This window comes from Catharus ustulatus, chromosome 32, assembly GCF_009819885.2.
Source record: "Catharus ustulatus isolate bCatUst1 chromosome 32, bCatUst1.pri.v2, whole genome shotgun sequence".
Taxonomy (NCBI): domain Eukaryota; kingdom Metazoa; phylum Chordata; class Aves; order Passeriformes; family Turdidae; genus Catharus; species Catharus ustulatus.
In genome coordinates, this window is record NC_046252.1 from 2,472,646 (window position 1) to 2,496,277 (window position 23,632).

Below are 23,632 nucleotides of genomic sequence, written 5' to 3' on the forward strand. Positions count from 1 at the left end.
CGAGCCCACGTGACTGCGGCTGCCGGGAAGGCCCCGCCCCCTCAGGCCCTCCCAGCCGCTGGGGGCGGGGCCACGGCGGGGCCGGGCCCGGGGCGGAAGGGGCGTGGCCGAATCGCGGAAGTGCGTCAGTCCGGCCGGAAACGAAGGCCGAGAGGAGAATGGCGGAGGTGGGGAGCGGGCGGGGGGGGGCAGCGCGGAGGGGGTTCGGGGAGCCTCCCGAAGGGTTCCGGGAGCCTCCGGAAGGGTTTGGGGACCCCCCGAACCCCCCGCGGGGGTTTTGGGGCCCCCCCGGCCCTGACGAGGCCCCGCCCCCGCAGGGGGAGGTGTCCGAGGGCTGCCGCCTGCCCGTGCTGCGCCGTAACCAGGACAACGAGGATGAGTGGCGTGAGTGGGGCGGGGCTTAGGGCGGGGGCAGCCAATCAGGAGAGAGGGAGGGGCTGAGGAGGGGGCGGGGGCTGCGGGAAAGGGCGGGAAAGCGGGAGGGAGGGGCGGGGCCTGGTGAAGGAAAGGGGCGGGGTTTGTCGAGGGGCGCGATTGTTTGTGGGCGTGGTCTGTGAAAAGGGGCGGGGCCCGGGGGTCTCGGGGGGTCCTGAGCGGGTGTCGGGGGTGGGGGGGGCTGGGGGGTCCCCAGAGGGGTTTGGGGACATGAGGGGGTCATTGGGGGGGGGTTGAGGCAGAGCCCAGGCTATGGGGGGAGACCCTTGAGGGGAATTTGGGGGTCCCTGGGTGGGTTTGGGGGTCCCTGGGGGGGTTTGAGGGTCCCTGGGGGGGTTTGGGGGTCCCTGGGTGGGTTTTGGGGGTCCCTGGGGGGGGCTTTGGGGGTCCCCAGAAAGGGGTGGTGACCCCCCCGCTCGTCCCAGCGCTGGCCGAGATCCTGAGCGTGAAGGACATCAGCGGCAGGAAGCTGTTCTACGTGCACTACATCGACTGTGAGTGGGGACAGGGACAGGGGACAGGGACAGGGGACACGGGGGGGACACCCCGGGGTCCCCCAAGGCCGGGATGGGGACATGGAGGGGCCTGGGGGGGGCAGCACCTCGCTGTCACCCCTGGTGTGTCCCCAGCGAGGCCACAGGGGGTCACTGAGGGGGCGTGGGGGGACACTGGGGTGTCCTGGTGGACACTGGGGTGTCACTGGTGAGCACTGGTGTGTCACTGGTGAACACTGGGGTGTCCTAGTGGGCACTGGGATGTCACTGGTGGACACTGGTGTGTCATTGCAGGACACTGGGGTGTCATTGAGGAACATTGGGGTGTCCTGGTGGACACTGGGATGTCACTGGTGAACACTGAGGTGTCCCTAGTGGACACTGGGATGTCACTGGTGGACACTGGGGTGTCATTGCAGGACACTGGGGTGTCCCTAGTGGACACTGGGATGTCATTGAGGGACACTGGGGTGTCCCTGTCCCCCCAGCTGTCCCCAGGGGGGCTGTGTGGGGGGCAGCCTGGCGGTGCCATCGTGTGTCCCCCGCTGTCCCCAGTTAACAAGCGCCTGGACGAGTGGGTGACCCACGACCGGCTGGACCTCAAGAGGGTCCAGGTGCCCCGGAAAGAGGCCAAGACCCCAACCAAGAACGGCCTGCCCGGCTCCCGGCCCGGCTCCCCCGACAGGGACCCGGTGAGGGGACACGGGGGACACTGGGGACACTGGGGGGGACACTGGGGGGGACACTGGGGGGGACACTGGGGACACTGGGGACACTGGGGGGGACACTGGGGGGGACAGGGGATGTTGGGGGGTCAGGGGGAAATGGTGACAAGGATCACTGGAAGCATAGGTGACGTCAGGGGGAGAGTGGAGGGACAGAACAGGGGACATCGAGGGGACATGGGACACTGGAAGGATAGAGGGACAAGGGACAGCAGGTTGGGGACAGGGGACATCGTGGGGACAGGAGAGCAGGTGGGGCTGAGGAGGAGAGTGAGGGCAGGGGGTGGGACAGGGACAGCGCTGGGGACAGCAGGGACAGGGTTGGGGACAGCAGGGACAGGGCTGGGGACAGCAGGGACAGGTGACAGCGTAAGGACGGGGACAACCTTGGGGACTGAGCAGGGCCAGCACTGAGGGGACACCCTGGGGGGACACAGGGGACAGGGGCCACACACCAGGCTGGGGACAGGGACAGGGGACACTCGGAGCCGTTGGGGACAGACCTGGAGTCCCCTGTCCCCCTCGGTAGGTGACACTGCCCCCCCAGGGCAGGGACATCCCTGGGGACACCCCTTGGGGGGTGGTGACACCCAGATCTAAGGGACATCCCTGGGGCCACCCCAGACCCTTGGGGACATCCCCAGCCCCTTCAGGGGACCCTGGGGACATTTCTGAGCTCTTTAAGGGACCTTGGGGACACCCTCAGCCCCATGGGGACACCTGCAGCTCCTTTAGGGGACCTTGGGGACATCCCCAGTCCCTGTCTGGGGACCTTGGGGACACCTCTGACCCCGTGGGGACATCCCCAGTCCCTGTCTAGGGACCTTGGGGCCACCCTCAACCCCTTGGGGACATCCCCAGTCCCTGTCTGGGGACCCTGGGGACAACTCTGACCCCGTGGGGACATCCTCAGCCCCTTGAGGGGACCCTGGGGACAGTTCCCAGCCCTTTAAGGGACCCTGGGGACACCTCTGACCCCTTGGGGACATCCCCAGCCCCTTCAGGGGACCCTGGGGACAGTTCCCAGCCCTTTAAGGGACCTTGGGGACATCTCTGACCCCTCTAAGGGGACCCTGGGGACATCCCTGACCAGCCCCGAGCCCTTCAGGAGCCACCTCTGTCCCCAGGGAGGGGACCCGGGGGGGTGACGGGAGGGACCCCCGGCCGCGGTGGCTTTGTCACCGTGTCACCCCCCCCCCCCTAAACTCCTCCTCTTCCTCCCGGCGCAGAGGAAGAGCCTGGAGCTGGCGCTGCCGGTGGCCCCAGCCAGCGGGAAGAGTTTGCCAGGGCCACCGGGGCCACCGGCGGGGCCACCGGGGCCACCAGGGCCACCGGGGCCACCAGGGCCACCAGGGCCACCGGGGCCCATCACGCTCCGCTTTCACCTGCCCAAGGAGAGCGAGGCCGAGCCCCCCCCGGGCCCCCAGCGCCCCACGGTAACGCCGGGCCCCAAACGTCCCCAAATGTCACCAAATGTCACCAAATGTCACCAAATGTCCCAAGGTCCCAAATGGCCCCAGGGTCCCAAATGTCCCCAGGGTCCCAAATGTCCCCAAATGTCTCCAGGGTCCCAAATGTCCCCAATGTCCCCAAATGTCCCCAGGGTCCCCGATGGTTCCAAATGTCCCCAAATGGCCCCAGGGTCCCAAATGTTCTCAGGGTCTCCAAATGTCCCCAGGGTCCCAAATGTCCTCAGGGTCTCCAGATGTCCCCAGGGTCCCAAATGTCCTCAGGGTCCCCAATGGCCCCAAATGTCCCAATGTCCCTAGTGTCCCCAATGTCCCTAGTGTCCCTACTGTCCCCAGTGTTCCAAATGGCCCCAATGACCCCAAAGGTCCCCAATGTCCCCAATATCTCCAAATGTCCCCAGTGTCCCAAATGTCCCCAGTGTCCCCAATGTCCACAGTGTCCCCAGATGTCCCCAGTGTCCCCAAAAGCAGCCGCAGCAATGGCCCCGCTCGGGTCCCAGGGGGTTTTGTCACCCACGGTGTCCCCAGAGGGTCCCTGTCCCCCAGGGTGGCCCTGTCCCCACAGTGTCCCCATCCCCACGGTGGCCCTGTCACTGGGGGGTCCCCAGCCCCACCCCTGTCCCCAAACTCCCCCTGCCCGGGGCTTACTGGGAGCATTGGAGGGATACTGGGAGCACTGGGGGGATACTGGAGGAATACTGGGAGCACTGGGAGGGTACTGGGGAGATACTGGGAGCACTGGGGGGATACTGGGAGCACTGGGGGGATACTGGGAGCACTGGGAAGGGACAACAGAGCCTCCCACTGCTCCCAGTTGCCCCCCAGCAGCAGGGATGGGATGGACTGGGAGAGGCTGGGATGGACTGGGAGGGACTGGAGGGGACTGGGATGAACGGAACTGGGCTGAACTGGTCTGAACTGGTCTGAACTGGTCTGAACTGGACCCCCCAGAAGCGCAAGGTCGAGGTTGTGTCTCCGGCCACGCCCGTCCCCGCCCCCACCGAGACCTCGCAGGCGTCCGTGTTCCCCCAGGTGAGCCCAGCAGCACCAGTATGGACCAGTAACACCAGTATGGACCAGTAACACACACCAGTATGGACCAGTATGGACCAGTAACCACCACCAGTATGGACCAGTAACACCAGTATGGACCAGTAACACCAGTAACACACACTAGTACGGACCAGTAACACCAGTAACACACACCAGTACGGACCAGTAACACCAGTATGGACCAGTAACACCAGTAACACACACCAGTACAGACCAGTAACACTAGTAACACACACCAGTGTGGCCCAGCAACACCAGTAACACACACCAGTACGGACCAGTAACACCAGTAACACCAGTAGTCGCTCAGAAGTGTTGTGATCCCACCAGTCACAGGTGGCAGCTCCCCAGTAACACCAGTACAGCCCTGGGAGAACCAGTGAGTGCCCAGTCAGAGCAGTATTACACCAGTAGCTGACCAGTAACACACCAGTAACACACCAGTAGCACCAGTATTACACCAGTAACACACCAGTAACACACCAGTAACACCAGTAACACACCAGTAACACCAGTAACACACCAGTAACGCACCAGTAACGCACCAGTAACACCAGTACCACACCAGTAACACCAGTAACCCCAGTGTGACCAGTGCTGCCCTCTCTCCCCAGAACGGCTCCGCGCGCCGGGCGGTCGCAGCTCAGCCGGGCAGGAAGAGGAAATCGGCGTGTCTGGGGACAGACGAGGTGGGACACTGGGGACACTGGGGACACCCAGCCCTGTCCCCAGCCCTGTCCCTGCTGTCCCTGCTGTCCCCTTCCCTGACCTCTGTCCCCAGCCCTGTCCCCATCCTTGACCCCGCTGTCCCCTGACCCTGCTGTCCCTGCTGTCCCCACTCCTGACCCGCTGTCCCCCTGTCCCCAGCCCTGACCCCAGCCCTGTCCCCTGACCCTGCTGTCCCCAGCCCTGTCTCGTGTCCCCTGAGCCCCCTGTCCCCATCCCTGACCCTTACCCCTGCTGTCCCCAGCCCTGTCCCCAGCCCTGTCCTATCCCTGCTGTCCCCATCCCTGACCCCGCTGTCCCCCCCAGGACTCTCAGGACTCGTCGGACGGGGCCCCCTTGGCGCCCAGGATGACGGGCAGCCTGGTGTCCCTGCTGTCCCCAGCCCTGTCCCCTGTCCCTGCTGTCCCTGCTGTCCCCAGCCCTGTCCCTGTCCCCAGCCCTGTCCCTGCTGTCCCCTGTCCTGTCCCCTGTCCCTGCTGTCCCCAGCCCTGTCCCCAGTCCCTAGCCCCCACTGTCCCCACCCCTGACCCCGCTGTCCCCCCCAGGACTCTCAGGACTCATCAGACGGGGCCCCCTCGGCACCCAGGATGACGGGCAGCCTGGTGTCCCCTGTCCTGTCCCCTGTCCCTGCTGTCCCCTGTCCCTGCTGTCCCCAGCCCTGACCCCCCTGTCCCCCCCAGGACTCGTCGGACGGGGCCCCCTTGGCGCCCAGGATGACGGGCAGCCTGGTGTCCCCTGTCCCCAGCCCTGTCCCCTGTCCCCTGTCCCTGCTGTCCCCATCCCTGACCCCCCTGTCCCCCCCAGGACTCTCAGGACTCGTCGGACGGGGCCCCCTCGGCGCCCAGGATGACGGGCAGCCTGGTGTCCGACCGCAGCCACGACGACATCGTCACCAGGATGAAGAACATCGAGTGCATCGAGCTGGGCCGGCACCGCCTCAAGCCCTGGTACTTCTCGCCCTACCCCCAGGAGCTGACGGGGCTGCCCGTGCTCTACCTGTGCGAGTTCTGCCTCAAGTACGGCCACAGCCTGCGCTGCCTGCAGAGGCACCTGGTACGGGGGGTTTGGGATTTGGGGGGGGTTTGAGGAGATTTTAGGAGGTTTCGAGGGGTTTTGGGGAGCCAGGGCAAAGCTGGACCTTGGAGTCTCTGGTTTGGGGCATCCCCAGGGGAATTTGGGTGATCCCCAGGAAGATTTGGGAATCCTCAACCCCCAATTTTTACCTCCTCACCCTCCCTTTTACCTCCCCACCCATTTTCCCTCCCCAAACCCCCAAATTCCCTCCCCAAAAACCCCAAATTCCCTCCCCAACCCCCCCAAATTCCCTCCCTAAACCCCAAAATTCCCTCCCCAAACCCCCAAACCCCCCCAGACCAAGTGTGACCTGCGGCACCCCCCCGGTAACGAGATCTACCGCAAGGGCACCATCTCCTTCTTCGAGATCGACGGCCGCAAGAACAAGGTGAGGGGGATTTGGGGAGGGGTCCTGGGGGGCTCCCCCTCACCCCAGCACCCCGCTGACCCCCCCTGGGACCCCTCCCCAGAGTTATTCCCAGAATCTTTGCCTCCTGGCCAAGTGTTTCCTGGACCACAAAACGCTTTACTACGACACCGACCCCTTCCTGTTCTACGTCATGACCGAGTACGACTGCAAAGGTTTCCACATCGTGGGCTACTTCTCCAAGGTGGGGGGCTGGGGGGGTTTGGGGGGGCTGGGGGGGATTTGGGAGGGTCTGGGGGGGATTTGGGAGGGTTAGAGGGGATTTGAGGGGGATTTGAGGGGGATTTGGGGGGGTTTGGAGGGAGTGGATGGCAGCACTGAGGGTTGGAGGGGTGGGGAAGGGTCCTGGAGGGGATGTGGGGAGGGTCTGGGGGGAGTTTTGGGGGATTCCTGAGGGGTTCTGGGAGCTCCAGGAGGGATTTTGGGGTTTGGGGGTGGTTCCAGGAGGGGTTTTTGGGGTGCTGATCCTGGCAGGTTTTGGGATCTTGGGAAAGTTTTGGGGGGGTTTTGGGGTGGGAGTTTCTGGGATCCAGACCTGGGGAGATTTTGGGTGGAACCCCAGGGGGTTTTGGGGTGGTCCCAGAGGTTTTTTGGGGTCCAATCTTTGGGGATTTCCTGCAGGAGAAGGAATCCACCGAGGATTACAACGTGGCCTGCATCCTGACCCTGCCCCCGTACCAGCGCCGGGGCTACGGCAAACTGCTCATCGAGTTCAGTCAGTGCCCCCAGATCCACAAATATCCCCAAAATCCATCCTGAGACCCCAGAAATCCCTCCTGGGACCCCAGAAATCACTCCTGGGACCCCAAATCCCACCTGGGACTCTCCAAATCCCCCTGGGACCCCCAAAAATCACCCCTGGGATCCCAAAAATCACCCCTGGGATCCCAAAAATCACCCCTGGGATCCCCAAAAATCCCCTCTGGGACCCCAAGATCCCCCTGGGGTCCCAAATCCCACCTGGGACCCCCAAAATCCCACCTGGGACGCCCCAGATCCCCCTGGGTCCCCAAAAATCCCTCCTGGGACCCCAAAAATCACCCCTGGGACCCCCAGATCTCCCTGGGACCCCAAAAATCCCCAGAAAAACTTCTAAGAAAGCCTTAAAAATATGGGACAGGTGGAAATGACCCCAAGGGACTCCCCCAAATCCTCAGGGACCTATCCCAGCCCTGTCCCCAATGTCCCACCTGTCCCTAATCTGTCCCTAACCTGTCCCCCATCCCTCACCTGTCCCCTGTGGCCAGGTTACGAGCTCTCCAAGGTGGAGGGGAAGACGGGCACCCCCGAGAAGCCGCTCTCGGACCTGGGGCTGCTCTCGTACCGCAGTTACTGGTCCCAGACCATCCTGGAGATCCTCATGGGGCTCAAGGCCGAGGCGGGAGAGCGGCCCCAGATCACCATCAAGTGAGACACGCCCCCTTCCCGAGGCCACGCCCCTTCCCCAAACAGCCACAGCTCACCCAGGCCACGCCCACCTGCAGGGAGCCACGCCCTCTTAGGCCACACCTACAATGCCCCAGCCATGCATATCCATTGTTGGGGGTGTGGCCGCTTCTCCAGGCCACGCCCACCCTGCCCAAAGCCACACCCACAGCCCTGAGACTCCGCCCCACCTGTCAATCAATGTGATCTGCTCCTCCAGGCCACGCCCCTCATTAATTATAACCACGCCCACACAGTTGAAGTCCCACCCCCTGATTTCCCCAAACTCGGGGGGGCTCTGGGGGTTCTGGAAGGTTCTGGGGGGGATCTGGGGGTTCTGGAAAGTTCTGGGAGGGGTCTGGAGGTTCTGGAAGGTTCTGGGGATGCAGCCCCCCCTCATTTTCCCCTCCCCCAGTGAGATCAGCGAGATCACCAGCATCAAGAAGGAGGACGTGATCTCCACGCTGCAGTACCTGAACCTCATCAACTACTACAAGGTGCGGCCCTGCACACCTGGGGGGGCAGAAAATGTCCCCAGGTGTCCCCAGTGACACACCTGGGTCCTCTTGGGCACACCTTACACACCTGGGCACATCTGTATGGGACAGTGCACCCTGACACACCTGTACAGACTCAGTACACCTGTACACACCTGTCCCACTTGTGCAGGGTCAATACACACCTGTACACACCTGTGCAGGGTCAGTACATCCTGACACACCTGTACACACCTGTACAGACTCAGCACACCCTGTCTTACCTGTACACATCTGTTCCACCTGTACAGATTCAGTACACCCTGACACACCTGTGTCACCTGTCCCACCTGTACAGACTCAGTACACCCTGTCTCACCTGTCCCACCCGTGCAGGGCCAGTACACCCTGACACACCTGTCCCACCTGTACAGACTCAGTCCATCCTGTCTCACCTGTCCCACCTGTCCCACCCGTGCAGGGCCAGTACACCCTGACACACCTGTCCCACTTGTGCAGACTCAGTCCATCCTGTCTCACCTGTCCCCCCTGTCCCACCCGTGCAGGGCCAGTCCATCCTGTGTCACCTGTACACACCTGTGCAGAGCCAGTCCATCCTGTCTCACCTGTCCCACCTGTCCCACCCGTGCAGGGCCAGTACATCCTGACGCTCTCCGAGGACATCGTGGAGGGCCACGAGCGGGCAATGCTGAAGCGGCTCCTGCGCATCGACGCCAAGTGCCTGCACTTCACCCCCAAGGACTGGAGCAAGCGGGGCAAGTGGTGAGGCCACGCCCCGGCCACGCCCTGCCAGGCCACGCCCCCCTCGTTACCTGGCGCAGCTCATTAAGCGACACCTGGCCCCGCCCACAGCAGGCGCTGCAAATCCTTTATTGACCATAAAAGGAAAGGGGTGGGGCATGGGCAGGCCCCACCCACAGTGGGCGTGGCTCCATTTGTGGGTGGAGCCTGCTGTGAACAGCTTTGGGTTTTTTAAATAAAATGGGGAGGGGCTTCCACAGGCTCCTCCCACTGGGAGGGGTTCCAGGCACTCTGGTTGAATTAGACCCCGCCCCTTGGGTGTGGCCAGCTCTGTTAATGAGGTGGGCGTGGTTTTAATGCACTGGGCGTGGCTGCAGTTGTGGGTGTGGCCTCAGCCAGGCTGGATCAGTTGATGCCGTGGGATGGGCGTGGCTTGTGCAGGCCCCACCCTCTGGGTGTGTCCATGGTGGGTGTGGCCTGTCAGGGCTCCGCCTCCTCATCGCTGCCCTCGCTCACGGGGGCGTGGAGCTGGGGGAGGGGCAGGGTCAGGGGGGCCTCAGGGACCCCAAAATGGGACCCCAAACATGAGCCCGGGACCCCCAAATGAAGATTTTGGACCCCCCAAGTGAAGCCCCCTCCCCACCCACCATGAGCCCCCCATGACAGCCCAGGGTCCCCAAATGTCACCGCCGGCCTCCCCCAACCCCCCCACCAGACTCACAGCTGGGCAAAATGTCCCCAGATGTGACCCCAGACCCCCCAAATGTGACCCTGGACCCCAAAATGTGACCCCAGACCCCCCAAATGTGCCCCCAGCCCCCCCAGACTCACAGCCTGGGCAAGGGGTCCCCACTGCAGGGCCCGGGCCAGGCCCTGGCCGGGGGCAGGGGCAGTGTCAGCCCCCCAGTCCGTGATGGCCTCAAACGACCCCGTCAGGGTCACCCTGCCAGCCTGGGGGCAAAGGGCAAAGGTCAGGGGGGAAAGGGGGCTGAGACCCCCCCAAAAAAGGGGAAAAGGAGGGGGGTCTCTGCCCCACTGAGGGGGTTCGGGGGGTCTCTGCCCCCCCGGCCTCACCTGGGAGGGGTCTCCCGGCTCCTCCCCCCGCAGCAGGAGCCCCCGGTAGCCCGCGGGCAGCGGCAGCTCCCGGCCCCCCAGGCGGCGCCCCCGGAACGAGGCCCAGAGCTCTGAGGGAGTGGAGCAAAGTCAGGACCCCCCAAACCCGACGCCCCCCATTCTCACAGATCCCCCGACCCCCTCCCCAAGCTCCCCAAGAGCCCCCGTGTGCCCCCCGCCCCAGAAACCCTCCCAAGCTCATTCCCACTCCCCTCAGAATCCCCCTTAAACCAAATTACCGCCCCCCCAAAACGGAACCCCCCGCACTGTCCCGGCCCTCACCGCCGCCGGGGCCGGGCCGGGGCCGCAGGAACACGGCCACGGGCGCGGGCCCGTCGTGCTGGATGCGGCAGGGCAGGAGCTGAACGGGGAGCGGCTCCGGGGGAGCCCCAGGTGGGACCCGGACCCGAACCGCCATCACTGAGGGAGGATGGAGGGCGGAAGTGACGTAATGATGCGCCGGAAGTGGCCGTGAGTCCGCCGCGTAGAAACAAACATGGCGGCACGGAAGTGACGTTGTGATGTGCAAGGAATGATGGGAGCTGTAGTTCGGGGTTGAGCTCGGACCCCACCCGCGTTCTGGGACCCCCCCCCAACCCTCTGGGACCCCCCCCATTGGTCCCCTCGCAGTCATCCGAGACCCCCCAGAGCCCCCCCAAATCCGCGACCCCAGGGACCCCCCCAGACCCCCCTCACACAGAGCCGGACACGGATTTTGCGCTTTCCAAATTCTTCTTGTGGGAGGGGGGGTCACAGAACTCGGGGTGGGGGCTGACAGGTCACGACACGCCGCGACACATCGCGACATGTCGCGGCACGGCACCGCCATGTCGCGACAGCTCAGGCCCCGCCCTCCCCCCGCAGCAGCCGCGCGAGCAGCAGGACCCCCCCCCAGCGCTGCCCCCGCACCCGCCCCTCCCCCCCCGGCCCCCCCCGCGCCAGCACCAACCCCCGGGGGGGGGCGGCGGCCGCGAGCGCCCATCCCCCCCCCGCCCCTCCCCCCCCGGGCACCAACAGGGGGGCGAGGGCGGGGGGAGGGGCGGCCGCGCCCCCCCCCAGCACCAGGAGGGTCTCGGGACCCCCCCCCAGCGACCCCCAGAGCGCCTCGAAGGCGCGGCGGGCGCGGGGGGGGTCCCAGGCCGGGGGGAGGGCGAGGGGGCGCAGCCGGACCCCCAAAGGCACCTGGAGCGGGGGGAGGGCCGCCAGGAAAGAGCCCCCTCCCCCTTTTTGGGGGGCCCCCCCCGTGCTGAAAACGGCGGCGGCCTCGAGCGAGGGGGGCAGGGCTCGGGGGGGGCGCAGGGTCAGGGTCAGCTCGGCCCCCCCGCGCCCCCCCCCCAGCACCGGCAGCGCCCCCTCGGCCCAGCCCCCGCCCCCCCCCAGCAGCAGCTGCAGCGCCAGCACGGGGGGGGGCTCCCCCCCAATTTGGGGAGGGGTCCCCTCGCTCCGGGACCCCCCCAAAGGCTCCAGGCTCAGCCGCAGGGGGAGGGGCACGGGCCGCCCCCCCCCCTCCAGCAGCGCCGCCCCCCAACCCTCGGGGTCTTGGGGGGCCCCGGGGGGGGCGCAGAACGGGGGGTGGGCCCCGGGGAGGCAGCGCAGGCGGCAGGGGGGGGGCGCGGGCAGCAGAGAGGGGGGAGCGCCCCCTCCCCCACCGCCCCCCCCGGAGCCGTTTTGGGGCGGGGGGCGAGGGGCGCAGCGCGGGGGGGGCCCCAAAACCGCCCCCAGTTTGGGGGGGGCCCAGCGCGGCCGCCAGCGCGCAGTGCAGGCGGGCGCGGTCCCGCACGTCGGGGTCCCCCCCTCCAATAACGGGGGGGTCCCGGGGCGGGGGGGGGCACAGCGGGACCCCCCCGCGGGGCAGGAGGGGGGCGGCAGCGCTCAGCACCCCCTGAGCCCCCCCCCAGCCCCCCCGCTCGGCCGCCAGCGCCCGCCGCAGGTACCCCCGCACCTGGGGGTGCATTTGGGGCAGGGGGCTCCCGGGGGGGTCGCGCAGAACCTTCAGCACCCCCCGGAGCTGGGGGGAGCCCGGGGGGGGCGGGGGGGCCCGCAGGACTCGCGCCATCAAAGCCCCCCCGAGGGGCCCCCCCAAAACCTTGGCGAGCTCCAGCAGGTGCGGGGGGGCCGCGGGGTGACCCCCCCCCAATAATTTCTCGGCCGCCCCCCCCAGATCCTCGGCGGGGACCCCCCCGAACCAGCGCCCGTACGCGACCACCGCCCGGCAGAACAAATCGGGGGGGCCGCCCCCCAAAAACCGCACCAGCCCCCACAGCCACTCCCGCCCCCCCGCGATTTTGGGGTGGGGGCTCCCCCCGCTCGGAGCCCCCCCCGAATTCGGGGAGCAGAACGCCGCCGCCGCCTCCAAACGGGGCAGGAACATTTCGGGGGGGTCCCCGCGCCCCCCCGGGAACAGAGCGGCGGCCAAATGGGGGGGCAGCGTTTGGGGGGGCCCCGCCCCGGGGTTTTTGGGGTCCCCCCCCTGGAGGAGGCAGAGGAGGAAGAAGAGGCGCAGGGGGGGGGGCAGGGCGGGGTGCAGCGCCAGAGCCGCCAAACGGGGCCCCCCCAGGGGCAGAGCGCGACCCCCCCCCCGCAGCAGCAGCGCCTGCACCGGGGCCGGGTCCGCCGCCGCCAAAACCGGGGGGGCTCCCCCGGAGACCCCCCCAAAACGGGGGAGCTGCAGCAGCTGAGCCCGGGCGGCCGGAGTGAGGCTGAAGGCGGAGGGGGGGCCTGGAAGGGAGGGGGGGGCGTCAGAAATTGGGGGTCGGGGGGGAAGAAATGGAGGGGGGTCGGGTGGGGTTGGGGATCCCTGAGATTTGGGGGGGGTCCTGGGGGGGAATCCCGGGGATTTGGGGGTCCCAGATGGGGGAAATCTCTGGGATTTGGGGAGATCCTGGGGTGTCTCTTGGATTTTGGGGGGTCCCGGAGGGGTCTCTGGGACTCACCGGGATCCGGCCCAGGCTCTTCCCAGGGATCCGCTGGATCTGGGGGGGATTTCAGGGGTCGGGGGGGGCCGGGGGATTCCCCAAATCCCCCCAGGGGAGCCCCCAGCCCTCCCCCAAGGGACGCTCCCAGTACCGTACTGGGATTTACTGGGCTCCTCCCCCGGGATCGGCCCAGTACCGTGATGGGACTTACTGGGATCTGTCCCAGTTCCCGTGTGGGATTCCTCAGGATCCTTACTGGGAAACCCCCCAGTCCTTACTGGGACACACTGGGATCATCCCAGTCTTTACTGGGACCCTCGCAACTCTTACTGGGACCCTCCCGGTCCTTACTGGGACCTCCACAACCTTTACTGGGATCGACTGTGATCCTCCCAGTCCTTACTGGGACCCTTCAGACCTTACTGGGAGACACTGGGACCCTCTCAATTCCTACTGGGACCCTCCCAGTCCTTACTGGGACCCCCCACAACCTTTACAGGAACCGACCGGGACGCCCCCAGTCCCTGCTGGGACCCTCCCAGTTTGTACTGGGCCGCACTGGGACACCCCCAGTCCCCGCTGGGACCCTCCCAACTCATACTGGGCGACACTGGGACGCCCCCAGTCCCTGCTGGGACCCTCCCAGTTTGTACTGGGCCGCACTGGGACGCCCCCAGTCCCTGCTGGGACCCTCCCAGTTTGTACTGGGCCGCACTGGGACGCCCCCAGTCCCCCCCCGCCGGTCGCCCCCCACTCACCGCCCGCGCCCTCCGCCCGCAGCAGCACCAGGGGCTGCAGCCCGGGGGTCTCCGGGAGGGTCCCGGGGGGGTCCCCGGGGGTCCCGAGCGGTCTGGGGGGGTCCCCGGGGGTCCCGAGGCGCCGCAGCTCCCGCAGGCACTCGGCGGCCGCCGCCGGGGCCCCCCCCGCGCCCCCCTCCCGCAGCAGCAGCGCCGCCAGCGCCGCGGTGGCCGCGCGGTCCCCGGTGGCCACCAGCACGGCCAGGGTGGCGAGCAGCAGCAGGGCGCGGGGGGGCGCGGGGGGCGGCGCGGGGGGCTGGGCCAGCAGCTCCAGCAGAGCCCCCCCGGGACCCCCCCCCTCCGCCGGGGACCCCTCCCCGCACAGAGCGCGGGGGGTCTCGAGCAGCAGCAGCAGCAGCTCCGTCTGAAATTGGGGAGGGGGAAAATGAGGGGGGGGGGGCCAGATGGAGTTTGGGGAGCCCAAATCCCCCCCCTAGGGACCCCAAATTTCCCCCCGGGGACCCCAAATCCCCCCCCAGCGACCCCAAATTCCCCCCCAGGGACCCCAAATCATCCCCAGGGACCCCCAGGAGTTCGGGGACCCCCACGAGTGACCCCAAACGCCCCCTCGGGGGTCGCAGGAACTTGGGGAACCCCCAGCCCCGCCCTCAGGGGACCCCAAACGCCTCCCACGAGGGGGTCGGGGGGGTCCCGAGCATCGCGGTGACCCCAGACCCCCCCAGGTGACCCCAGACCCCCGGCCCCGCCCCCACACCTGATGACGTAACGAGGGGCGGGGCCGGCGCAGCGCGGGGGGCGCGGGGGGCGCGAGCGCGGCCGCGAGCCGGGCCCAGGGACCCCCCCCCGCCATGGCCGCGGGGGCTGCCGGGAGCGCTCGAGGCTCCGCCCCCTCCGTGACGTCACGGACGCGGGAAAACGCGATAAAACACCCCCAAACCCTACAATTAACCCCTGTCCTTTAATTACTGACTCGCCTTGCACTGCTCCATTCATTGCTCAATTAACGCCCTCGTTAATACCCCCAAACCCCACCAGGACCCCGACCCGGCACAGCCCGGCCACGGCCCCGAGGTCCCTCCCGCTCCGCGCCCTCCTGGCCCTGCTCCGGGCGGCCGTGACCCTGCTGGGGTCCGGGGGAAAATGTCAGCCCCCCGGGGTTCCCTCCATCCCCTCGTGGGGGTCCCTCCAGCCCCCAGGGCTCCCCGGCTCTGCTCTGCGGCGGGGCCCGGCTCGAGCTCGCGACTTCCGGAATCCATCTTGGATGGCCGGAAGTGACGCAAGCGGCGTGAGCCGTTGCTGGGAGACGCCGGAAACGGCGGGGCTGGGGTGCTCGGAGGGGGAAAGAGCGGGGCTTGGGTGCTACGGGGTGCCGTAAAGTGGAAAAACGGTTGCTAGGGAGTGCTGTAAAGCGCGGGATCACCCCCAATCACCCGGGGGTTGGAAAACCGTCGCAAAAGTGGTTGCTAGGTAGGATTACAGTCAAGCGGGGAAGTGTCGTAAAACGGTTGCTTGGGACCGTCGTCAAGCGCTGAAGTGTCGTAAAACTGTCGTAAAGCGGTTGCTAGGGACCGTCGTCAGGCGCGGAAGTGTCGTAAAGCGGTTGCTAGGAACCGTCGTCAAGCGCGGAAGTGTCGCAAAACTGTCGTAAAACGGTTGCTAGGGACCGTCGTCAAGCACGGAAGTGTAGTAAAACTGTCGTAAAACGGTTGCTAGGGACCGTCGTCAAGCGCGGAAGTGTCGCAAAACTGCCGCAAAACGGTTGCTAGGGACCGTCGTCAAGCGCGGAAGTGTCGTAAAACGGTTGCTAGGGACCGTCGTCAAGCGCGGAAGTGTCGTAAAACGGTTGCTAGGGACCGTCGTCAGGCGCGGAAGTGTCGTAAAACTGTCGTAAAGCGGTTGCTAGGGACTGTCGTCAGGCGCGGAAGTGTCGCAAAACGGTTGCTAGGGACCGTCGTCAAGCGCGGAAGTGTCGTAAAACGGTTGCTAGGGAGCGTCGTCAAGCGCGGAAGTGTCGCAAAACTGTCGTAAAACGGTTGCTAGGGACCGTCGTCAAGCGCGGAAGTGTCGTAAAACGGTTGCTAGGGACCGTTGTCAAGCGCGGAAGTGTCGCAAAACTGTCGTAAAACGGTTGCTAGGGACCGTCGTCAAGCGCGGAAGTGTCGTAAAACGGTTGCTAGGGACCGTTGTCAAGCGCGGAAGTGTCGCAAAAGTGTCGTAAAACGGTTGCTAGGGACCGTCGTCAGGCGCGGAAGTGTCGTAAAAGCGGTTGCTAGGGATCGTCGTCAAGCGCGGAAGTGTCGTTAAAACTGTCGTAAAACGGTTGCCATGGACCGTCGTCAAGCGCGGAAGTGTCGCAAAACGGTTGCTAGGGACCGTCGTCAAGCGCGGAAGTGTCGCAAAACGGTTGCTAGGGACCGTCGTCAGGCGCGGAAGTGTCGCAAAACGGTTGCTAGTGACCGTCGTCAAGCGCGGAAGTGTCGTAAAACGGTTGCTAGGGAGCGTCGTCAAGCGCGGAAGTGTCGTAAAACTGTCGTAAAGCGGTTGCTATGGACCGTCGTCAGGCGCGGCAGTGTCGTAAAACGGTTGCTAGTGACCGTCGTCAAGCGCGGAAGTGTCGTAAAACGGTTGCTAGGGAGCGTCGTCAAGCGCGGAAGTGTCGTAAAACGGTTGCTAGGGAGCGTCGTCAAGCGCTGAAGTGTCGTAAAACGGTTGCTAGGGAGCGTCGTCAGGCGCGGAAGTGTCGCAAAACGGTTGCTAGGGACCGTCGTCAAGCGCGGAAGTGTCGTAAAACGGTTGCTAGGGACCGTCGTCAAGCGCGGAAGTGTCGCAAAACTGCCGCAAAACGGTTGCTAGGGACCGTCGTCAAGCGCGGAAGTGTCGTAAAACGGTTGCTAGGGACCGTCGTCAGGCGCTGAAGTGTCGTAAAACTGTCGTAAAGCGGTTGCTAGGGACTGTCGTCAGGCGCGGAAGTGTCGCAAAACGGTTGCTAGGGACCGTCGTCAAGCGCGGAAGTGTCGTAAAACGGTTGCTAGGGAGCGTCGTCAAGCGCGGAAGTGTCGTGAAACGGTTGCTAGGGACCGTCGTCAAGCGCGGAAGTGTCGTAAAACGGTTGCTAGGGAGCGTCGTCAAGCGCGGAAGTGTCGCAAAACGGTTGCTAGGGAGCGTCGTCAAGCGCGGAAGTGTCGCAAAACGGTTGCTAGGGGTCGTCGTCAAGCGCGGAAGTGTCGTAAAACGGTTGCTAGGGACCGTTTGTATTTTGGGGGGTGGGATTTGGGCTATTGTTGGGTTAATTTTTGCCTATTTTGGGGGGTTTTTGGGGATATTTTTAGTGTTTATTTCTGGGTACTTTTGGGTTTATTTTGGTTGTTTTGGGTTTTTTTGGGTTATCTTTGTTTGTTCCTGTTGTGCAAATATTTAAATTTCGTTATTCCCATTAATTTAGGAATTTTTTTTTCCATTATCAGCACTAATGACTCTAATTAACCGCACTAATTGCGGCCGCCAGCGGGTGGCAGCAGCCGCCGCCGCACCGAGAGCGAAACCCCCGGGACGGATTTGGGGGGGGAGACCCCGGACAGGATTTGGGGAGGGGTCCGAGCCCCACAGGCACCAACAAACCCCCCCGAGCACCACGAGAGGGTCCCGAGCGTCACATGCGGGGGTCAGACCTGAATCCCCCTCCCCAAAAACACCCGCAGGGACCCAGGAACCCCCCGGTCCCTCCCAGCCCCTCCCAGTCCCTCCCAGTCCCTCCCAGCCCCTCCCAGTGCCCCCAAATCGGATTTCACACAGAAAATCTCTTTTATTGTCGCCTCCGCTGGGCTCCCGCGGGGGTGCTGGGTCGGAATTTGAGGGTCCCGGGGATTTTTGGGGTCCCGGGGATTTTTGGGGTCCCGGGGGGTCCCGGGGGTCCCTCAGCAGATCCCGCACGTTTCCCTGCGGCCGAAGCGGCGGCGCCGGGGGTCGAGGCTCCGCTCCAGCTCCTCATCCTCCTCCTGCGCCCTGCGGGGGTCGGGGGGCTTCGGGGAGGGCGGGACCCCCGGAAAATCCCCTCGGGACCCCTCCGGACCCTTCAAATGCCCCGGGACCCCTCCCCGGTGTCCCCCCGGTGTCCCCCCGGTGTCCCGCACGAGCCGGACGCCCCCGGTGCCTCCAGGTGACACCCCTGTCCCGGGGACACCCCCACCCCAACGTCCCCGTGTCCCCATCCCCAGTGTCCCCCTGTCCAGCTCACCCCGAATTCTCCAGGTACCCCGTCCCCATCGCTGGTGTCCCCAATGTCCCTGTGCCCTCCTGCCAGCCCCGTGTCCCCAAAGTCCCCGTGTCCCCCCCACAATGTCCCCCCGTGGCTGTCCCCATGTCCTGATGTCCCCAGGTGTCTCCCGTGCCCTCCCGCGATGTCCCCAATGTCCCCATGTCCCCCCCGTGTCCCCCCCCCGCGGTGTCCCCATGTCCCCATGTCCCCCCCGTGCCCCCCTGCGGTGTCCCCAATGTCCCCATGTCCCCCCCCGTCCCCCCCGCGGTGTCCCCAATGTCCCCAGGTGTTCCCCGTGCCCCCCCGCGGTGTCCCCAATGTCCCCAGGTGCCCACCCTGTCCCCCCTGCGGTGTCCCCAATGTCCCCAGGTGCCCACCCTGTCCCCCCCGCGATGTCCCCATGTCCCCCCCCGTGCCCCCCCCGCGGTGTCCCCATGTCCCCCCCGTGCCCCCCCCGCGGTGTCCCCGCGTCCCGCGGTGTCCCCAGGCCGGGGCGGGGGCTCCCCGTTATTTCCCAAGCGGCGCCCGCCCGACCGGCTCCGGCTGCGGCGCGGCCCCGGCCCGACCGGCGGAACCGGTCCGGGGCACCGCGGGGCGGGACAGGGGACGCGCAGCGGGGCGGCACCGCCGGGACCGGCACGGCACGGCACGGCACGGCACGGCTGGGACCGGGACAGCAGCGGGACAGCACGGCTGGGACCGGGACAGCACAACCGGGACAGCACAACCTGGATAACAGAACCGGGACCGGGATAACAGAGCTGGGATAACGCAGCCGGGACAGCACCGGGACAACGAAACCGGGACGACAGAGCCGGGACGGGACCGGGACAATCGGGATAGCACAGCCGGGATCGGGATAACAGAGCCAGGACCGGGATAACAGAACCGGGACCGGGATAACAGAGCCAGGACCGGGATAACAGAACCAGAACTGGGATAACAGAGCCAGGACCGGGATAACAGAGCCAGGACCGGGATAACAGAACCGGGACCGGGATAACAGAGCCAGGACCGGGATAACAGAACCAGAACTGGGATAACAGAGCTGGAACAACCGGGATAAGAGAGTCGGGACCGGGATAACAGAACCGGGACTGGGATAACAGAGCCAGAACCGGGATAACAGAGCTGGAACGATAGGGATAAGAGAGTCGGGACCGGGATAACAGAGCCAGGACCGGGATAACCCAGCCGGGACAGCGCCGGGACAGCGCAGGCGGCCCCGGTGGCGGTGAGGGGGTGGCGCGGGCTCGGTGACACCGGAGCGGTGACAGTGGAGCGGTGACAGCGGAGCCGGGACCGCGCTGGGGGATGCGCTGAGGGACCGGAGCCGGTGTCGGGATCGAGCCGGTGACAAAAACCCGCGGAGGAGCCGGGATCTGGCACCGGGATCGCTGCAATCCCCGGGATCTGGCACCGGGATCGCTCCAATCCCCGGGATCTGGCACCGGGATCGCTCCAATCCCCGGGATCTGGCACCGGGATCGCTGCAATCCCCGGGATCTGAGCCCGAGCCTGGGCGGGATTGAGGATCCAGTGCTGGGATCCAGCACCAAAACCGAGCTGGGCTCTGGGATCCAGAGCTGAACTTCACTGAACCCTCCGGATCTGACATCAAAATCCACCAAGGGTCTGGGATTTGCTGTGGATTTTACCAAATACTCGGGATCTGCCATCAAAAGTGACCGAGGATTTGGGATCCAGCACCAAAAGTGACCGAGGATTTGGGATCCAGCACCAAAAGTGACCGAGGATTTGGGATCCAGCACCAAAAGTGACCGAGGATTTGGGATCCAGCACCAAAAGTGACCGAGGATTTGGGATCCAGCACCAAAAGTGACCGAGGATTTGGGATCCAGCACCAAAACTGACCGAGGATTTGGGATCCAGCACCAAAAGTGACCGAGGATTTGGGATCCGGCACCAAAACTGACCGAGGATTTGGGATCGCCTGTGGCTGTTGATCGAACACTCGGGATCTGGGCTCAAACCCCGCCAGGAATCCGAGATCCAGCCCCGCCGGGAGCCGGGAATCGGCACCAAAACCGCCCGGGGGTCGGAGCAGGGATCCCGCGGGGGATCCACCGGGATCCATCGGGCCGGGATCCATCGGGATCCATCGGGATCCATCGGGATCCATCGGGATCCGCGGGGTCAGCGGGGTCAGCGGCTCCGGCCATGCCGCGCGCGTTCCTGGTCAAGAAGCCCGTGGTGGCCACGGCCAAGCGCAACTGGAGCGAGCTCCCGGACGAGCAGCGCGCCGAGATCTACGTGCCCAGTACGGGGGGAAGGGGATTGGGGGGGTTCAGGGGTTTGGGGGGGCAGGGATCCCTTGGGAAATGGGATCTGAGGGGATTCAGGGATCTGGGGGGGTCCCGGGACACGCGGGAATTTGGGAAGCTCCAGTGGGGATGCAGAAGTTTGGGGGTGCCGCGGGGATTTGGGGGTTCCGGGGGTTTGAAGGGACACAGAAATCTGGGGGGAGGCCTCAGGGTTTTGGGGGAACACGAGGTTTGGGGACACGCCGGGATTTGGGGCGTTCCAGATGTTTTGGAGGGACCCAGGTGTGCGGGAGGACTGAAGAACTTGGGGGAATTCGGGAATTTTGGGGAGCCCGATTTTGGAGGGATCTGAGGTTTTGGGGTGACCTCCTCCCCCTCCCCTTAATGACAGAGTTGGGGTTCACCCCAAAATCGCCCCCAGACGCTGGGGCCGGGGGGTTTGGGGGGAAATTTTGGGGTGCCCGGACACCCAGGAGGGTTCGGGGAGGATTTTGGGGTGCCCGGATCCCTTCGGGGGTGATTTTAGGGCGGAATTTGGGGCCGCCCGCCCGTGTCCCTTGGTGGGGGAGGGGATTTTTGGGTGTCGCCTGTGTCCCCCCGGGGGGGGTGGGGAGGGCGGGGGGGTGGCGTCCCCCCCCCGGGGCCCACGCGGGCGACACCCGCCGGAAACCCCTAATTTGGGGTGTAATTTGGGCTGTAATTTGGGGTGTCGCGGCCGGAGCCGTCGGACCGGTCGGGGGAACCCCAAAGGGCGGGGGAGGGGAGCGGGGGAGGGGCGCCCCCAAATCCTCCTCCCGCCCCGGGGGGGTCACGGTCGGGGTGTCCCCATCGGGGGCTGCGATTTGGGGAGGGGGGAGGTGACACTTGGGGTGTCCCCGTTGGGCGGGGTTGTTTTGGGGGGTGGATCCCATTTCGGGGGGGTTGGTTTGGGGGTGCAGGACCCCCCCTAAAGCCGTGCCCCTCCCCCCCCCAGTCTGCCTGGGGGGGTGTCCCCTGCGCAGGGACCCCGAGCCGGCCCTGGCCGAAGCCCCCGCGTCCCCCGTGTCCCCCCTGGACATGACGCTGCCCCCCCGCGCCCCCCCCGGCCCCTTCCTGCACCCCAAGGGCAAGGTAAGGGGGGACCCCAAATTTGGGGAGGGGTCCTGGACGGATTTGGGGGGGGGGAGAGAAAAAAAATGAGGTGGGGGTGCCCAAATTGGGGAAGGGGGGGCCTGAGACTCGGGGTCCCCAAACTGGGGGGGGGTCCCCAAAATGAGGGGGCTGGGAGGGTCCCCAGGCTGGGGGGTCCCAAGGGGGGTCCCCACCCCTCGCTGTCCCCTCACCGGGGGTCCCCCCCCCCCATTTAACCCCTTCCTCCCCTCCCTCGCAGGTCCCGTCCGGCCCCCTGGGCGCTCCCCTCCCCCCGGGGCTGCCCCTGCCCGGGGGGGTCCCCGTGGGGGTCCCGGTGCCCGGGGGGGTCCCGGGGGGCTCCGAGCTCTTCTCGTGCCCCGTGTGCCAGAAGAGTTTCGGCTTCCAGCGGATGCTGAACCGGCACCTCAAGTGCCACAGCGAGGTGAAGCGGCACCGGTGCCCGTACTGCGGCAAGGGCTTCAACGACACCTTCGACCTGAAACGCCACGTGCGCACCCACACCGGTGGGGATGGGAATGGGAATGGGGCTGAGATGGGAATGGGGTGGGATTGGGGTGGGAATGGGGTCGGGATTGGGGTGGGAATGGGGTGGAAAAGGGTCAGACACCTTCGACCTTAAACGCCACGTGCGCACCCACACCGGTGGGAACGGGGCGGGAACGGGGCTGGGAACGGGGCTGGGAACGGGAATGGGGTGGGAATGGGGTCGGGATTGGGGTGGGAATGGGGTGGGAATGGGGTGGAAAGAGGGTCAGACACCTTCGACCTGAAATGCCACGTGCGCACCCACACCGGTGGGAATGGGAACGGGAACGGGGTGGGAATGGGGTGGGATTGGGACAGGGACAAGGATGGGACAGGGATGAGAGCGAAGAGGGGACGGGCACGAGGTGGAGATGGGGACAGGGACAGGGATGGGGACGGGGATGAGGCCACAGTGGGCACGGAGCTGGAATGGGATTTGGACAGGACAGGGATGGAAATGGGACAGGACAGGACGGGGACAACAGTGACAACAGCCCCAATCCCCCTTCACCCCACCTGTCCCCAGGAGTGCGGCCCTACAAGTGCTCCCTGTGTGACAGTTCCCTGTCCCCTCTGTCCCCTCTGTCCCCAGGAGTGTGACCCTACAAGTGTTCGCTGTGTGACAGTTCCCTGTCCCCTCTGTCCCCTCTGTCCCCAGGAGTGCGGCCCTACAAGTGCTCGCTGTGTGACAGTTCCCTGTCCCCTCTGTCCCCTCTGTCCCCAGGAGTGCGGCCCTACAATGCTCGCTGTGTGACAGTTCCCTGTCCCCTCTGTCCCCTCTGTCCCCTCTGTCCCCAGGAGTGCGGCCCTACAAGTGCTCTCTGTGTGACAGTTCCCTGTCCCCTCTGTCCCCTCTGTCCCCAGGAGTGCGGCCCTACAAGTGCTCGCTGTGTGACACTTCCCTGTCCCCTCTGTCCCCTCTGTCCCCTCTGTCCCCAGGAGTGCGGCCCTACAAGTGCTCGCTGTGTGACAGTTCCCTGTCCCCTCTGTCCCCTCTGTCCCCTCTGTCCCCTCTGTCCCCAGGAGTGCGGCCCTACAAGTGCTCTCTGTGTGACAGTTCCCTGTCCCCTCTGTCCCCTCTGTCCCCAGGAGTGCGGCCCTACAAGTGCTCCCTGTGTGACAGTTCCCTGTCCCCTCTGTCCCCTCTGTCCCCAGGAGTGCGGCCCTACAAGTGCTCTCTGTGTGACAAGGCGTTCACGCAGCGCTGCTCGCTCGAGTCGCACCTGCGCAAGATCCACGGCGTGGCGCAGCGCTACGGCTACAAGGAGCGCCGGGCCAAGCTCTACGTGTGCGAGGAGTGCGGCGGCACCGCCGACAGCCAGGACGCGCACCTGGCGCACCTGCGGCAGCGCCACCCGCACAGTCCCCTGCTGGCCAAGCTGGCCCGAAAGGCCGCGGCCACGCCCGCGCCACGCCCGGCCCCGCCCCGCGCGGCCCCGCCCCCCTAGGGGACAACGGGGACATCTGGGGGGGGTGGATAGCTGGTGTGGGGACAGCTGGGCAGGGGGACACCTGGGCAGGGGACACAGCTGGTGTGGGGACACAGCTGGGCAGGGGGGATACACCTGGGCAGGGGACACAGCT

At 66.1% G+C, this 23,632-nt stretch overlaps 4 protein-coding genes across 5 annotated transcripts; 2 read left to right on the top strand and 2 right to left on the bottom strand.

Moving 5' to 3' along the window:
• The first annotated feature begins 92 nt into the window (after positions 1–92).
• On the top strand, positions 93–9,351 carry KAT5 (lysine acetyltransferase 5). 2 transcript variants are annotated; one of them, XM_033083586.2, is made up of 14 exons: positions 93–167; positions 318–384; positions 861–929; positions 1,485–1,621; positions 2,884–3,090; positions 4,075–4,155; positions 4,791–4,865; positions 5,707–5,955; positions 6,275–6,364; positions 6,447–6,587; positions 7,025–7,118; positions 7,651–7,810; positions 8,244–8,325; positions 8,957–9,351. In XM_033083586.2, exons 1-14 carry the CDS (start codon positions 159–161, stop codon positions 9,089–9,091), a joined length of 1,596 nt encoding a protein of 531 aa, XP_032939477.1. In that variant the 5' UTR covers positions 93–158; the 3' UTR covers positions 9,092–9,351. The 2 variants fall into 2 exon arrangements, with proteins under 2 accessions (XP_032939477.1, XP_032939478.1); XM_033083587.2 differs by lacking the exon at positions 2,884–3,090.
• Positions 9,167–10,635, bottom strand: RNASEH2C (ribonuclease H2 subunit C). Its single transcript, XM_033083618.2, has 4 exons — positions 10,462–10,635; positions 10,141–10,250; positions 9,898–10,017; positions 9,167–9,594 (listed from the first exon to the last, which is right to left on the bottom strand). The coding sequence occupies exons 1-4, from the start codon at positions 10,595–10,597 to the stop codon at positions 9,547–9,549; spliced, it is 414 nt and encodes a 137-aa protein (XP_032939509.1). The 5' UTR covers positions 10,598–10,635; the 3' UTR covers positions 9,167–9,546.
• Positions 10,636–11,019: 384 nt separating this feature from the next.
• Positions 11,020–13,993, bottom strand: LOC117009257 (formin-like protein 5). The gene is made up of 4 exons (XM_033083491.1): positions 13,853–13,993; positions 13,113–13,151; positions 11,709–12,897; positions 11,020–11,620 (listed from the first exon to the last, which is right to left on the bottom strand). The coding sequence occupies exons 3-4, from the start codon at positions 12,548–12,550 to the stop codon at positions 11,020–11,022; spliced, it is 1,443 nt and encodes a 480-aa protein (XP_032939382.1). The 5' UTR covers positions 12,551–12,897; positions 13,113–13,151; positions 13,853–13,993.
• Positions 13,994–20,230: 6,237 nt separating this feature from the next.
• Positions 20,231–23,496, top strand: OVOL1 (ovo like transcriptional repressor 1). Its single transcript, XM_033083492.1, has 4 exons — positions 20,231–20,388; positions 21,366–21,502; positions 21,762–22,026; positions 23,204–23,496. Exons 1-4 carry the CDS (start codon positions 20,289–20,291, stop codon positions 23,494–23,496), a joined length of 795 nt encoding a protein of 264 aa, XP_032939383.1. The 5' UTR covers positions 20,231–20,288.
• Positions 23,497–23,632: the final 136 nt, after the last annotated feature.

Coding starts and splice junctions, on each gene's coding strand:
- KAT5 (XM_033083586.2), top strand. Junction 7,119..7,650: donor CAAACTGCTCATCGAGTTCA/GTCAGTGCCCCC, acceptor CCCTGTGGCCAG/GTTACGAGCTCTCCAAGGTG. Junction 8,326..8,956: donor ACCTCATCAACTACTACAAG/GTGCGGCCCTGC, acceptor CCACCCGTGCAG/GGCCAGTACATCCTGACGCT.
- OVOL1 (XM_033083492.1), top strand. CDS start 20,289: ATGCCGCGCGCGTTCCTGGTCAAGAAGCCCGTGGTGGCCACGGCCAAG. Junction 20,389..21,365: donor CGCCGAGATCTACGTGCCCA/GTACGGGGGGAA, acceptor TCCCCCCCCCAG/TCTGCCTGGGGGGGTGTCCC. Junction 22,027..23,203: donor CCACGTGCGCACCCACACCG/GTGGGGATGGGA, acceptor CTCTGTCCCCAG/GAGTGCGGCCCTACAAGTGC.
- LOC117009257 (XM_033083491.1), bottom strand. CDS start 12,550: ATGTTCCTGCCCCGTTTGGAGGCGGCGGCGGCGTTCTGCTCCCCGAAT. Junction 11,621..11,708: donor GGCCCCCCAAGACCCCGAGG/GTTGGGGGGCGG, acceptor GGGGTCCCGGAG/CGAGGGGACCCCTCCCCAAA.
- RNASEH2C (XM_033083618.2), bottom strand. CDS start 10,597: ATGGCGGTTCGGGTCCGGGTCCCACCTGGGGCTCCCCCGGAGCCGCTC. Junction 10,251..10,461: donor CCGGCCCGGCCCCGGCGGCG/GTGAGGGCCGGG, acceptor CCACTCCCTCAG/AGCTCTGGGCCTCGTTCCGG. Junction 10,018..10,140: donor AGCCGGGAGACCCCTCCCAG/GTGAGGCCGGGG, acceptor CTTTGCCCCCAG/GCTGGCAGGGTGACCCTGAC.